We start from the raw sequence: 17084 nt of genomic DNA, 5'->3' as shown, positions 1-17084 counted from the left end.
AGACTCTCCTGAGTCCTATTCCTCTATACACTCTGCAATATACTCTTCTTTTACTCGACCTTTGTTGGGTTATCCCTTGTCTTGCAAATATCCATCACCTATCATGTCGAATTTTACGCCCCTTTTGACGAATGAGAGGTAAAAAAAATCTCTTTGGAATATACATTATCCCTTAACATTGGATGCACACAAAAAAGTTATATTTTTTGTTATTCAGCAAATTCGAAAATGGTTAGGTACCTAATAATGATTATGTGTCCCTTAACATTGGATGCACACAAAAAAGTTATATTTTTTGTTATTCAGCAAATTCGAAAATGGTTAGGTACCTAATAATGATTATGTAGGTAGTTATGTTTTTTTTTTTTTTTTTTTTTTTTTTTTTTTTTTCAAGCTCTTGAAAAAAGAATCTTGGTTCAAGAAAATTATCAAGCAGTGATAATATGTGTCAGGCATGTTACATAAAACAAAAAAGGGAGATAATCAGATAATTGATGCAGCAGATAGATTATAAAATACTAAGTTGAATTTGAATATGCATTAAAGTACCTATAGATAAATAAAGTATATGCATATTGAAAAATAGAACCCAAAAAAAGCTTAATTTTTCTGTAATATACCGATTCTTTATTAAGGGGAAGGAGCTTAAAATATTACATAGAAAGATAAGTTAGAAATTAGAAACAGGAAGAAGCAAAGCAGTTAATCATGAACTTACCTCTGTTTGTTAAGCTTAAAATTAATGTAAAATTAATCTTCTGTTTCGCCAGATTTTCATCTGAAAAGGTATGAATAAGCATAAAATAGAGCATGAAAATGTTAGTAAGATTATTAAAACAGAGAGCAGAACGCAGTACCAAAAGAAAGTGAGAAAAAATGTTGTTAAATTCTGACATTCCAAAAAACATTCAAGGAAACGTAGCGTGAGCAAGAGAGTCCGGTTCATCAATAGGAAGTGTTGAAAAGCTCAGGTGCGATTTATCAAATGACGATCAGACAGTATGACTACGCCATGCCACTGAAATAGACATTTTCAAAGACATATTAGTACTCGAAAAGGAAACCCATCGCCAAACAAGTCATGCGAAAGAAGAATTTATATGAGTTGGATATTATAATGATTAGGAATCAATAGGAAGTGTGGAAAAGCTCAGGTGCGATTTATCAAATGACGATCAGACAGTATGACTACGCCATGCCACTGAAATAGACATTTCCAAAGACATATTAGTACTCGAAAAGGAAACCCATCGCCAAACAAGTCATGCGAAAGAAGAATTTATATGAGTTGCATATTATAATGATTGGGAATTTCTTACCGAGCCAGTGGCAGTTGCCACCGGGACCACAGCAGCTGGTGCACCACTCTTTGAACTACTGCTACTCAGGCCTAAAACACTGGGTGCCCCAAATCCATGTGCAGCGGATGAACTACTAACAACGCTCTAAAAGACACCAATAGGGATAACATGCGGTTCAATAACTTTTGAAGGAAAATAGAGGCAAGTTTACAATACACCTAAAAGTTAACAAGTTACCTACAGCATAACGGAAATGAAAAATGTGAAAGATTGAAATAAGATATGTATAATTTAAGTCACGAAAAAGACACAAAGACTGGATAAACACCTCATATTATGTATTAGAAAGGACTGAAAAGTCCTATTTCTCTAGAATTAGATATTGAATAGGTACTTGGATAGTGCTTGGAGTGATGGTTAGATTTTTGTTTAATGCTAGTGTAAACAGTTCTTTATGATATCAAATGAGAAGAAATTTGAGGTCATTCAATACGAAATGTGGTGATTTGTGACTCAAGTTCATCCGATTTTGTGAGTTAGTATGTAAATAATTAGGTAATGTGATTAAAATGGATCGATCGACCATAGTGTAGAAGCTACTCAATACAAGTATGTAGTTGGGATTGGTCTTCAAATTAATATAAATTTAAACTCGGAATTTTTTGTGCCTACGTGACCAATCTGGATTTGGTTCTTTCTCAAGCATTGTGACTCTAATACAAAACAAAAAATCTCCGGAATCTCCGGTCGTTTCCCTCAAAGATCAGAATAACTACTTGAACTTGAACCCAAATTTTCAAGGTTAATTAAAATTGAGGAACAAATCTACAAATATTTTTTGATACATAATTTTACAGGATAACTATGAATTCTACTTTATAAATGTAATAGGAGTAATAGATACCATCCAATGTACCATGCATCAATCCAGTAGAACTAACATCTAGCATCTACCTCTAAGTATCACTTGAAATAAATGCTACAGTAACACATTCTTATGAGTTAAAGGAGAACGTGTTAGAAATACATTAAAATGTTGAATATTTTCCAACATTATTGCATACTTTCTTGTTATTCATGTCACTTCTGTTAAGAAGGATCAACATAAGTATGCAGTAGCAAGAAGGATTCCTATATTTCTTGTAAATATGTTCATCTTGTAGATCTATGAAAGAATTAATTGCCATAGACCTGAGCTCTGTTGAATATTTTCCAACATTATTGCATACTTTCTTGTTATTCATGTCACTTCTGTTAAGAAGGATCAACATAAGTATGCAGTAGCAATAAGGATCCCTATATTTCTTGTAAATATGTTCATCTTGTAGATCTATGAAAGAATTAATTGCCATAGACCTGAGCTGTTCCCTGCTCAGTCGACACAAACTTGAGCTATTCTGCTAAAGTTTTAGACGAGGAGGGTTCAGCTCAAAGTTTATTGAGCTCGAGATTGAATTGTCCTGGAGAATAAAATAAAAAATCCTACCCACCTAATTATCTACAAGATACAAGAGCCAAGTTGAGGTTTACTCATAGGCACACCATTTTTATATGGTGTTTCATAAAAAGGTACCTACTAGGTATATCTTCCAGTTTAGGTCAACTTTACCTAACCTATTAAGAATTTTCAACAAATCAAATGTACTTACAGCAGCACTACTACCACTGCTACTTCCCAAGAGAGGTGCGAGCAAACTGAAGAGAGCGTTTCCACCACTCTTCTGTCCTTCTTCTCCATCGCCCTGGAAGAGAAGAAAGAACGGGGCGATTAGGTTTTGTAGTTTGTCACAAAGTTTGAAGCCCAAGGACGTATCTCAAAAGTAAATAATTGAGGGGTTTGACGCAAAAACGACCAATAGGCCGTAAGATTTATATAGGCTTTAAGTCATTTTTCTGTCAGACCTCTTAATAAAATTATTCATCGCTGTTAATTAAACAAAACAGATTCATATCATTAATAGAAAATAGAAATGAGACTTTGCTTTCCTCTTGGAAATGTAATAAAAACTTCAAATGAAAATATTTGAAAAAAAAAAGAAATTTTACTTACCTTCTGAAGGGCTTATCTTTAGGTATAAGAATCCTTTCTAATCAAGTTTAATAACACAAAAGATATGCATTAATCTCTCAATCAGATGAGAGGCACAATTTGGCCTTACCTGCTTTACCGTTGTATCATGTGGCTCGTGTTTATCCTGTATGTATAACAAAATATCCTAACAGACCGAAGATTTGTTCAAACTAATCCACAGAAACCCTTTCGTCAAATTGAATAAAAGAATAGATGAAAGTACTAAACATACCACTTGACTAACATACCAGTATCTTGGAAAACGGTATACCAGTATCTTGGAAAATTGAAGGAAAATGGCCCACAGTGAGTGGACTGAACGCGCAGTCACAAAAGATCTAATTAGGTTACAGAGCCAAGGGCTATAGCCGACGGCCATACATTTACCAATGACCGAACTAGTTTGTTTAGACTTTGGCAAAACCAATTTCTTGGATTTGGAATCCATAGAGTTTCTAGTTTCTTGACTGAACTGAACTGAATGGTACTTACGCCGCTGCTACCCGAGTTACTACTGCTGCCAAGGATTGGTCCGACCAGATTCAAAATGGACCCAGAATCAGAGCCTGAGCTGCCACCTTCACTTGGTTCTCCATCCCCACTGCCTTCGCCGCCACCCTAGTGTGTGAAAAGCTACGGCTATTATGTACAGAACTACAGGGGGGGCTCCAACAGGCTCGGAGTAATACAGTGCAAGGGATTTTGTAGGTGAATAAATTCAAAGATCATGAGATTCATGAGTATTATGAATATGATACACATTCTGTAATTCGCGATCCGCGTTAGTTGATTGGAAACTTTCATCATGATCGTTAAATTTACACCACATCTCTTCTAGAGAATTTGCAAATTCACGACTTTTGAAGAAATATTAAGTATACAAAAACAACTTTGATTTTTTTTTTTCCATTGAGAAAAACTAGAAGTTCTTCTTCATAATAAGTCGTAATTTTGCAAAATTTCTACAATAATTTACAAGATAAGGCTACTCAATTACTCATGTGGCAAGTCAATGGCTAAGACATTTCTTGCCTTCTAGTCTAGATGATGTTTTTAGCCAGACTAAGCTAATCTACAAAGATACTAAAATTGATTCAAAGCTACGGACCTTGTTGCAAATCAGCTACACAAATTTTCTATTGTATAGTAATAATTTCATTTATCTACGTCTGTGTACATAAAATAAAAGAGATCCGTCAATGTACCGAGTTTTGAAGGATTTTTCTACACCTATTTTTTAGGTTGTGTCCTTTTGTTGTATTTACAGTTATGTACACAAATATCTCAAAATTCCACGTATGTAAAGGAAGTCTGTGATTAAAAACCAGATGGGAACATCTGTCAATTTGTCTTTTGAATTCAGCTTTATCTCCATTCTAAAAACAAACGAACAAAGAATTAGTTTCAAAATCTTTTGTACAAAGGCCACACTGAGCTAATCATATCATGGAATTATTAGTGTACTTCATGTACTCACAGATTCATGCCAAACCAGAGCTTTTTGGTAGATAAATTCATAAAACGAGAGAGATTCAATCAGCAAATCATGATCGTGTCAGTGGGTATAGACACTTTTGATAATAGATATTTCAGGCGATTAGTCAATTAGTGTAGTGTGACCTTTACAAATCAGTGAAGGGGTATTAGAAAAGGCGCTAGAAGGTTACTCACGGAGGATCCAGAGCTAGAGCTACTGCTTCCACTGTTGCTGCTGCTTCCAGAGAGCGGTCCAATCAGATTCAAGATCGATCCAGAGTCAGAACCTCCTGAAGATGAGCCTTCCTCTCCGTCACCACCACCCTAAGGAACGACAATACTAAGACTACTCAACTGGCTCAAAATAATACAAAGAAAAAATAACACTACAAACTCAAGGTATCCAAAAAATAACCAAAGGTATTGTATCTAAAACATAAAAAGCTTCTCTTGACTGATTTACTAAATATAAAATAGTGACTAATCTAATGTTACTCAAATACTACTTGAAGAACTAGTGCCTAATTGAAAAACATACATGCTGTGTAATTCCAGTACACAAAGATAAAGTACTTTTATAATGCTACTAGAATGCATTTTTGACAAGTGGGATGCACAAATCGAAAGTTCAACTGTGTAGAGTGCAGAGTCATCGTTTTAAACCACTTGAACCTTCTTTAGAGCTTTCAAGGATAGTAAAGCTTAGAGACTTTTCTATGGTAAGTACATGGCCTCATGAACTCTCATAGAATAATTAGTATTTCAGGCAATTTGTCTTTATTTGAAAGTTTATAATACCGGATTGGAAGGTTTTATCAAGAATGGTTTAAAAAAGATTGCTGACTTGACTAAAAAGTAAAACAATATTGGAAATCAAGACTGTATTATTTTGCTTTTATTAAAATTAATACTACTTCTCTGATTAGTTTTCTTGATCATATAGTAAAGCTTAGAGACTTTTCTATGGTAAGTACATGGCCTCATGAACTCTCATAGAATAATTAGTATTTCAGGCAATTTGTCTTTACTTGAAAGTTTATAATACCTGATTGGAAGGTTTTATTCAAGAATGGTCTAAAAAAAGATTGCTGACTTGACTGAAAAGTAAAACAATATTGGAAATCAAGACTGTATTATTTTGCTTTTATTAAAATTAATACTACCTACTTCTCTGATTATTTTTCTTGATCATAATGTCGACGCGACGCTTGAATCGAGTTTTTATATTTACAAAATTTCTGACCATTATTATAATTATAAACCAGTTTCTAATAGTTATACTGATGTAATAGGCCCCAGGTAGTGATGACATTAGTTATATGGATGCTACACAATTTTCTATAGGTATTCGTGCAATACTATTTGAAAACTGTTGGTGTGGGTACCTATTTTTTTTTACTCATGCAAAGGTACCTATCAAATTTATATTAGTGCTTTGATAAAAGTGTCACATTAAATTACAATTTCCATATTTGTGTATAAACGCTAGTGTTTTAACAAGATCAAGATACTTGTACAAATGGTGACTAATTTCTGACCATTATTATAATTATAAACCAGTTTCTAATAGTTATACTGATGTAATAGGCCCCAGGTAGTGATGACATTAGTTATATTGATGCTACACAATTTTCTATAGGTATTCGTGCAATACTATTTGAAAACTGTTGGTGTGGGTACCTATTTTTTTTACTCATGCAAAGGTACCTATCAAATTTATATTAGTGCTTTGATAAAAGTGTCACATTAAATTACAATTTCCATATTTGTGTATAAACGCTAGTGTTTTAACAAGATCAAGATACTTGTACAAATGGTGACTTTACAACCACATATCTCTAGTTTTACCCATTTATTTCATGAAATTCTAGCCAGATATGTAGTAAAGAAATTAACTGAGCTAGGACTGAAAAGAATGTGTCACTTAACTAATCTTTGAAGTTTGCATTGAATAACACGTTTAGCGCAAAGAGCACGAGGCAAAGAGCTAATTATTTACCTATTTCCTCTGATGTGCGATGCGTAAAACTTGAACACGTACGACAGCATAATCATTATGTAAACTCATCAAAACTGTGAACTTTGTTCCGATTGTGACCCTTGCAGTTGTAATTTACTAATGGTGACTTTACAACCACATATCTCTAGTTTTACCCATTTATTTCATGAAATTCTAGCCAGATATGTAGTAAAGAAATTAACTGAGATAGGACTGAAAAGAATGTGTCACTGAACTAATCTTTGAAGTTTGCATTGAATAACACGTTTAGCGCAAAGAGCACGAGGCAAAGAGCTAATTATTTACCTATTTCCTCTGATGTGCGATGCGTAAAACTTGAACACGTACCTACGACAGCATAATCATTATGTAAACTCATCAAACCTGTGAACTTTGTTGTGATTGTGACTCTTGCAGTTGGAATTTACGAGAACGTAGAGGTACTCTATCTTTATTTAGTTTACTTATAGGAATTGAGGTTATACAACAAGTGCAAATAACTCAAAAACGTGTGCCAGATGAAAGAATTCAGAAACAGAGGGTCATTTAGAACGAAATGTGCCTAGATACTACATTTTTAACCGTTAACTAAAATAGATACTAGAAATATATAAAAAAGGAAAGGATTGTGAAAATCAGATGTGCAAATAATAATGAAAGTAATGAAACTATCCTACTTGAAAACAAGGGTTTCAAGAAAGGATCCTGATAGAAAAGATGCAATTTTAGAAATATCAAGTTTAGCCTGTTCAAACAAGTCAGATGTGCAAAAGAAACTTTAAATGCATTATTTGCATCACGCGTTGATGAAAAATGGAGACATACGTAGGCCTTGAAATGAAAGGATGGAAAAGAGACATAATAAAAAGGGAATGCTGATTCGGCAATGGGTAACAAAATATACTCTATCTTTATTTAGTTTACTTATAGGAATTGAGGTTATACAACAAGTGCAAATAACTCAAAAACGTGTGCCAGATGAAAGAATTTAGAAACAGAGGGTCATTTAGAACGAAATATGCCTAGATACTACATTTTTAACCGTTAACTAAAATAGATACTAGAAATATAAAAAAAAAGGAAAGGATTGTGAAAATCAGATGTGCAAATAATAATGAATGTAATGAAACTATCCTACTTGAATACAAGGGTTTCAAGAAAGGATCCTGATAGAAAAGATGCAATTTTAGAAATATCAAGTTTAGCCTGTTCAAACAAGTCAGATGTGCAAAAGAAACTTTAAATGCATTATTTGCATCACGCGTTGATGAAAAATGGAGACATACGTAGGCCTTGAAATGAAAGGATGGAAAAGAGACATGATAAAAAGGGAATGCTGATTCGGCAATGGGTAACAAAATGAGGTGGATGCATTTCATTCAGCAATGGTCGACCATGATAACAATGTGACAAAACACTTTGGATGCATAATAAGAATAAATTTAAAACAGTGCTGCAATTTTCGTCAAAATGCAACGAATCGTGTCAAAACAGTGCTCGAAATGTTCGCCAACTTACACTCAAGCTCGAAATAACGGGGCCAATTAGTCCCAATAGGGAGCCAATATCAGAACCACCTCCATCTTCTGAGTCTTCTCCTCCCTTTACATGGAGAAGAAAATAACGTCAAATGTAAAATTTGTTGTAGGTTCATAATCAAAATACGTGGTATTATCTCAACAAATAAATGTTTGATAAATAACTCTAAATACATAACTTCTACCCTAATTGTTTTGTTTTCATATTTACAGGGATACAAAAACGCTCACAACACGTAGACATTATAAGTACATTTCAATTTACACACAATATTTACACTTACTATAATACAAAGGCTCCAGTCATGAAAAAACCCTCAAGTTTCAGATTAGGGGCAAATGCAAACGCCTGAGACGGTGGTCTTTGCTTGTAAAACGAAACTTGTTGGTATACTTTTCACTGATGTTGCTAAAGTTGCTTTAATGATACATAATAGCTACAAGCAAGGCATACTTACACCTTTGGAACCACTGTTACTGCTAGATCCAAGGACCGGTCCGATAAGGTTTAGAATGGATCCAGAGTCAGATCCAGAACCTCCTGAGCTCTCGCCAGATTCATCACCACTTCCTTCAGCATTGGCACCCTGTCACAAGCGATTCTCAAACTCTTTATTGTGATTCTACTCTACTTTGTTCCCCATGCTTTTGATCAAAAAATTGGACCGATTGCAATACTTTCTCATTACTTTAGTAATAGAATGTAAAATGTTCATAGTGGAAGTTGTAGGAGAAGGAGGGAGAGGGGGAGGAGAAGTAGAAGTAATTTCATAGCAAGAGGAGGAAGAGGAAGAAGGAAAAGAAATTTTATAAGAGAAGGAGGAAAAGGAGGAGGAGCTTTTGAAGAGGAAAAGAGGAGAAGAAGAGGAAACAGAAGGAAAAGTAATTTCGTAGGAGGAGGGTGAAGAGGAAGAGAAAAAGAAGAGGAACAAGATTTACCGTCGTATGTATGAAAGCCTAAAATGTTCGGGTTTATTATCCCACTTAGAAACCCTTGTAATTTATACAGTCCAAAAGTTCGAATCATTTTGTCTTAAGGAGATTTACCGTCGTATGTATGAAATCTAAAGATAAATTTAAGTTTAACTTAAGACGAACAATGTTGCCAATTTCATGTCATTTCTTGAGATAACTGGCTAGATTTCATGAAATTTGGCAAGATTTTCATTTCAAGTTAAACTTAAGTTTATCTTAAGTTTTCATACATACGGGGGTTAATCTCTGGAATTTCTGAACTAGTCTCATGAAGCTCTGGATTTTTTTTCTTACTAGGGACACATGAAATGAAATAATTTACAATGGATGTAGTAATGTTGACCTAAATTAGAAAGAAAAAGCATGGGGGTTTCAACGAGCACATATTTACAAATTACAGATAATACAAAACAAGGCAATGAAAACGAAATACATAATTTGTAATTCAAATTTGAAAATTCAATTGTTTTCTTGAACTTTTCAAAATTGATTTTACTGAAAATGAGTGATACATTCATCTTCATGCTTAGGACAAGGCAAGCAAACATTGAACATGATAATGAAAATCTCAATCCACAAATTTGAAGTAGAAGTCTCTTTGTACCTCAAATTTGTAAAAACATGCTGGACAAAAGAAACATATAAAAACAAATAAAAAAACAAGCAAGGAACAAAACAAGTGAAACACAGAAAACACGTAAGAACGAACATTAAGAGTGAATACTCTAGTATGAAAACATGCTTCTTAGTTTGAAATTTATATCTACTTTGACACACAAGACACACAACAAGAAAAATGAAACTGCATTTCAGCACAGGCTCATCTGCAAAAAAGTGCTGGAATCACCAAAAAGAAGACACCTGTAAGGGAATATCCTTTGGTAACTTGCGGGAACGATCAACAATCAGCGAGGAAGAATTGACGATACTGTGAGCTCGGGATTGAAAGTTCAGAATCCTTTGTGTAAAACACATAAAGCATGCAGTGCTCCATTTTCATCTCTCGTTCAAATGAGTTTGAAAATTTTCACTAAGGAAAAAAGAAGATCCCAAACAATGCTATAAATGCATAAAGAAAGAGTTGTATGAAGTAAATGCCCTGTGTCGAATTACTGGATCAGGAACACCGTCCTTTCTGGTGCACATAAAAAAGAAGTGAGTTAAACCAATTGCCAAAATGGGGGTGTGAGATATTTGAGACGAATCTTCCAAGTGATACCATCGCTGTCTAACTTACACCACTCAGACTTGCAGATACTGGTCCGATCAATCCAATAATTGAAGAAATGTCAGAACCACCGCCTCCATCTTCTCTGCTTGCGTCTTCATTACCTCCTCCACTCTATAGTTTCGAGTTCATGAGAGAAATGGGATAAGTACTCGTACAAAATTACATTTGGTTCAGTTATTGTAATTAATTATAAACAAAATGGTAACTAGAGTGTAGGGTATAGGTTATTTTATAAATTTGAACGCCCGTTTTTTTTACAATAAGCAAAAGTAAACAACATTCAATAAATTATGAGTTAGATAAACTGGACAATATTACTCATTTGTATAAACAAAATGACCACACATGGTACCTATACTGTCATACCAAAGATATTTGAATATTTTTGTATGAATTATCAACTATTGTGCTAACTCCTACAGGTCAACTTGCGTGGTTTAAAACTTGGTCTTTTTATCTCTATGGGTTGAGTTACTCATTTGTATAAACAAAATGACCACACATGGTACCTATACTGTCATACCAAAGATATTTGAATATTTTTGTATGAATTATCAACAACTATTGTGCTAACTCCTACAGGTCAACTTGCGTGGTTTAAAACTTGGTCTTTTTATCTCTATGGGTTGAAGTTACAGAATAATATACTCATAAATAATAATTCCCGCAGAAAATACTAATTAATATCAAAGTCAATCTAACGAAAACTAGCTGAAATTAAAACTTTTGATATTATACAAAGTTTTGACATTGAGAAGCTAGCTTATTTAACTTATTTAACTATAAGAAACCTACACTTTTTTCCGACTGTAGCAACGTCGCGCGTTGGAGCTTATGTAAATTCAAAGGATCCAAAGATTCCAAAGTCCAGGTAACAACAAAATGTCACAATGCACAAAGCATTTGGTCATCACCTCATGAGCTAGACATTTGGAGTAAGCGGTAAAGTGTCTGCAACTACAGTAAGTGAGTAAGGAATAGTTTGGCAGTTTTCTTGATACCTAGTTTGGCAGTTTTCTCTGTATGGTCATGATTGGAAAATACCTACATTAATATCATCCAGTCGTCCTAGTTTTACACTTTTGTGAACCTGTGATGTTGATAATTCGTCAGGAATCCTTTGCCTCTTTGAGTTTACCACAAACATTTTAATGGTCATCGCAACATGATCTTTCATCCGTATCATCGCGTTAAAGTATCTGTAGCATTGATTTCACCATAATCTAATTTGTGTTAACCGCAAGAAATTGGATTCACCATTTTTCCAACTGTAGCAACGTCGCGCGTTGGAGCTTATGTAAATTCAAAGGATCCAAAGATTCCAAAGTCCAGGTAACAACAAAATGTGACAATGCACAAAGCATTTGGTCATCACCTCATGAGCTCGACATTTGGAGTAAGCGGTAAAGTGTCTGCAAGTACAGTAAGTGGCAGTTTTCTTGATACCTAGTTTGGCAGTTTTCTCTGTATGGTCATGATTGGAAAATGCCTACATTAATATCATTAAGTCGTCCTAGTTTTACACTTTTGTGAACCTGTGATGTTGATAATTCGTCAGAAATCCTTTGCCTCTTTGAGTTTACCACAAACATTTTAATGGTCATCGCAACATGATCTTTCATCTGTATCATCGCGTTAAAGTATTTGTAGCATTGATTTCACCATAATCCAATTTGTGTTAACCGCAAGAAATTGGATTCACCGTGGTCGTAATCTTCTTTTTCAATTGTTCTTTTAAGAAACTTGTACGTAGGCTAAGTGGGTGCGTAAAAGATATAATTGCATTCCCTTGCAATACTGGAGAAGAAAATGAAATGTTTCATCCACATGAAGATTATCGGCTCCTAATTTTACAACAGCTTCAAACAGAGGTAACAGCTTTACAATTATTTTGAACATGTGTTGTTTGGGAGAAGGCGTAGATGAAATTAGTATAAATACATGAAAATATCAGTTTTTGTTAGTTTACAAAGTTCGTCGTAATACTAGTGTTTCTATTGCAACTGTATATAAAATGAGAATCATAGATTTGCTTTTGATATAAATTTCTGCTCTTGTTATGAAAGAGATAGATTTCAGCTATAAGTACTTCTTCTTAAGTTTTTTTTTTCACTTTCTTTAGACCTATTTTCTTGGTGGATGGTTCATTGACCTTTAACATGCATGCCATTGACTTAATCATTGTGCAAAATGTAATCCTTATTATTTCGAAACAATTTCTTATTCTCTTTCAGAACAACATCGTTTTTCCTACGTTTTTTAGCAATAGCTTTTAGAATATTTTCAGTCTTTTTATCCTCAAATGAGCGTGTCTACACATCTTGGGTGGAGAATGGCTCAAATAGGTATGGGTTAACTGTCCAGTAAAGCAAATAAATTATGTTCTGAAATGTATATCTAATGCCTAATGCAGGTGTTTGTACAGTACGTCTGACAGCTGAGGGGTTTTATCTATTTGTTATTAGATTAATAGCTTGTGCAAAATCGGGTATGAAGGCAACTACATTCGATATATGAGTTCTGCTGAGCACATCCCCTGGCCAAAGCTAAGTAATCATAGATAATGTTCCTATTAGTTACAAGTTTGATCAAGTATTCAATCCTTGGCCAATATGTTTGATAATAATCATGTAGACCTATGTGTTAATATATACAGCTAGATATATGCTGAATCCTAACCTGAAGCTAAAATTATTTGCTAAATACCCCTTATAAGTGTAGGTTTCTTATAGTTAAATAAGCTAGCTTCGCAATGTCAAAACTTTGTATAATATCAAAAGTTTTAATTTCAGCTAGTTTTCGTTAGATTGACTTTGATATTAATTAGTATTTTCTGCGGGAATTATTATTTATGAGTATATTATTCTGTAACCTCAACCCATAGAGATAAAAAGACCAAGTTTTAAACCACGCAAGTTGACCTGTAGGAGTTAGCACAATAGTTGATAATTCATACAAAAATATTCAAATATCTTTGGTATGACAGTATAGGTACCATGTGTGGTCATTTTGTTTATACAAATGAGTAATATTGTCCAGTTTATCTAACTCATAATTTATTGAATGTTGTTTACTTTTGCTTATTGTAAAAAAAACGGGCGTTCAAATTTATAAAATAACCTATACCCTACACTCTAGTTACCATTTTGTTTATAATTAATTACAATAACTGAACCAAATGTAATTTTGTACGAGTACTTATCCCATTTCTCTCATGAACTCGAAACTATAGAGTGGAGGAGGTAATGAAGACGCAAGCAGAGAAGATGGAGGCGGTGGTTCTGACATTTCTTCAATTATTGGATTGATCGGACCAGTATCTGCAAGTCTGAGTGGTGTAAGTTAGACAGCGATGGTATCACTTGGAAGATTCGTCTCAAATATCTCACACCCCCATTTTGGCAATTGGTTTAACTCACTTCTTTTTTATGTGCACCAGAAAGGACGGTGTTCCTGATCCAGTAATTCGACACAGGGCATTTACTTCATACAACTCTTTCTTTATGCATTTATAGCATTGTTTGGGATCTTCTTTTTTCCTTAGTGAAAATTTTCAAACTCATTTGAACGAGAGATGAAAATGGAGCACTGCATGCTTTATGTGTTTTACACAAAGGATTCTGAACTTTCAATCCCGAGCTCACAGTATCGTCAATTCTTCCTCGCTGATTGTTGATCGTTCCCGCAAGTTACCAAAGGATATTCCCTTACAGGTGTCTTCTTTTTTTTTGGTGATTCCAGCACTTTTTTGCAGATGAGCCTGTGCTGAAATGCAGTTTCATTTTTCTTGTTGTGTGTCTTGTATGTCAAAGTAGATATAAATTCCAAACTAAGAAGCATGTTTTCATACTAGAGTATTCACTCTTAAATGTTCGTTCTTACGTGTTTTCTGTGTTTCACTTGTTTTGTTCCTTGCTTGTTTTCTTTGTGTACTGGAATTACACAGCATGTATGTTTTTCAATTAGGCACTAGTTCTTCAAGTAGTATTTGAGTAACATTAGATTAGTCACTATTTTATATTTAGTAAATCAGTCAAGAGAAGCTTTTTATGTTTTAGATACAATACCTTTGGTTATTTTTTGGATACCTTGAGTTTGTAGTGTTATTTTTTCTTTGTATTATTTTGAGCCAGTTGAGTAGTCTCTTTGTGTACTGGAATTACACAGCATGTATGTTTTTCAATTAGGCACTAGTTCTTCAAGTAGTATTTGAGTAACATTAGATTAGTCATTATTTTATATTTAGTAAATCAGTCAAGAGAAGCTTTTATGTTTTAGATACAATACCTTTGTTTATTTTTTAGATACCTTGAGTTTGTAGTGTTATTTTTTCTTTGTATTATTTTGAGCCAGTTGAGTAGTTTTAGTATTGTCGTTCCTTAGGGTGGTGGTGACGGAGAGGAAGGCTCATCTTCAGGAGGTTCTGACTCTGGATCGATCTTGAATCTGATTGGACCGCTCTCTGGAAGCAGCAGCAACAGTGGAAGCAGTAGCTCTAGCTCTGGATCCTCCGTGAGTAACCTTTTGTGTCTCTAGCTATCGCTATAGCGCCTTTTCTAATACCCCTTCACTGATTTGTAAAGGTCACACTACACTAATTGACTAATCGCCTGAAATATCTATTATCAAAAGTGTCTATACCCACTGACACGATCATGATTTGCTGATTGAATCTCTCTCGTTTTATGAATTTATCTACCAAAAAGCTCTGGTTTGGCATGAATCTGTGAGTACATGAAGTACACTAATAATTCCATGATATGATTAGCTCAGTGTGGCCTTTGTACAAAAGATTTTGAAACTAATTCTTTGTTCGTTTGTTTTTAGAATGGAGATAAAGCTGAATTCAAAAGACAAATTGACAGATGTTCCCATCTGGTTTTTAATCACAGACTTCCTTTACATACGTGGAATTTTGAGATATTTGTGTACATAACTGTAAATACAACAAAAGGACACAACCTAAAAAATAGGTGTAGAAAAATCCTTCAAAACTCGGTACATTGACGGATCTCTTTTATTTTATGTACACAGACGTAGATAAATGAAATTATTACTATACAATAGAAAATTTGTGTAGCTGATTTGCAACAAGGTCCGTAGCTTTGAATCAATTTTAGTATCTTTGTAGATTAGCTTAGTCTGGCTAAAAACATCATCGTAGATAAATGAAATTATTACTATACAATAGAAAATTTGTGTAGCTGATTTGCAACAAGGTCCGTAGCTTTGAATCAATTTTAGTATTTTTGTAGATTAGCTTAGTCTGGCTAAAAACATCACCTAGACTAGAAGGCAAGAAATGTCTTAGCCATTGACTTGCCACATGAGTAATTGAGTAGCCTTATCTTGTAAATTATTGTAGAAATTTTGCAAAATTACGACTTATTATGAAGAAGAACTTCTAGTTTTTCTCAATGGAAAAAAAAAAATCAAAGTTGTTTTTGTATACTTAATATTTCTTCAAAAGTCGTGAATTTGCAAATTCTCTATAACCTTCTCTTTTTTTTACTTTTCAGTTCAAAATCTGTCTAGAGTAAGGTTTGTTATTTGAAACTACGACTCTAGGAAATCTAAACATTAATTCCGTCCAGGGGGTAACAAAGCCTATGTAATTAGCTTGAAAAACTGAATTAGCTTGGAAACCTGTTTCTTTGCGCTTTTGCTTGGTGTATAAAAAATACAGCATTTAGAAAAGGGTAAATTTTAATATGAATATCGTTGGATAAGTTCCTCAGGTTTTTGTCTTTCTTCGTTTTAGATTTTCCTAACTCATTGTTTTAATCTTTTATTTCCAGCTCAAGGTAGCAATCTTTTCAAGACTCGTTTCACTAGTAACGGGAGTACTAGGATCCTCATCTGGACTGTTGGGTTCCTCTTCATCTCACAAGATTGGTGGTCTTTCCTCTTCATCAGGACATCATCAACCAGTTGCTGCAGTGGCTGCAGTACCAGTTTATAAAAAGTAGTCACGCTTTCCATCTAAATCTACAACAAGTTTGCCATTGAACTGAAATGTGCAAAACGCAGCAAAAATAATGCCATTACATCGCTCAATTTTTAAATTAAAATTAGTTTTAATTTATTGTATATCCTAGGTAAAATACGTCTCTCTACCAGATTTATCTCAAAAGAAAATCAAAATTAGTCAAAATAGTATTTATGTGGTATTTCTAAATGTTAGGAAGAATATTTTTTATTGTTACCGGATTTGGAAAATCCTAGCTTCAAAGCTTTCTGAGCACCTACCCCATGTATCCATGAAGAGTAGACACAACAATTCTATTGCCTTCAATTCTACTTTATGGGGATTAGAAAAGGTATAAAGTCCCGAGGACCTTAAAATAGGTAGTTTGATGGAATTTTGGCATGATCTCTATGGTCCAACTTTTTACCGAAGGACGGGACGATATGTATGGCAATTAGGAAAACTTCTTTTTGCTCATGAACTCTGAAAAATTAACTGTGTTATGATATTCTTTGAGACAAGTAG

At 34.0% G+C, this 17084-nt stretch overlaps 1 protein-coding gene across 1 annotated transcript; it reads right to left on the bottom strand.

Moving 5' to 3' along the window:
• Positions 1-1171: 1171 nt before the first annotated feature.
• On the bottom strand, positions 1172-11777 carry LOC103510894 (putative lysozyme-like protein). Its single transcript, XM_008475598.2, has 7 exons — positions 11640-11777; positions 10598-10702; positions 8844-8972; positions 5044-5172; positions 3865-3990; positions 2951-3043; positions 1172-1445 (listed from the first exon to the last, which is right to left on the bottom strand). Exons 1-7 carry the CDS (start codon positions 11775-11777, stop codon positions 1296-1298), a joined length of 870 nt encoding a protein of 289 aa, XP_008473820.1. The 3' UTR covers positions 1172-1295.
• Positions 11778-17084: the final 5307 nt, after the last annotated feature.

The sequence above is a fragment of the Diaphorina citri genome, unplaced genomic scaffold (assembly GCF_000475195.1).
Source record: "Diaphorina citri unplaced genomic scaffold, Diaci psyllid genome assembly version 1.1 scaffold29, whole genome shotgun sequence".
In the NCBI taxonomy this organism is placed as follows: domain Eukaryota; kingdom Metazoa; phylum Arthropoda; class Insecta; order Hemiptera; family Psyllidae; genus Diaphorina; species Diaphorina citri.
This window is presented reverse-complemented; position numbering and strand designations above follow the sequence as displayed.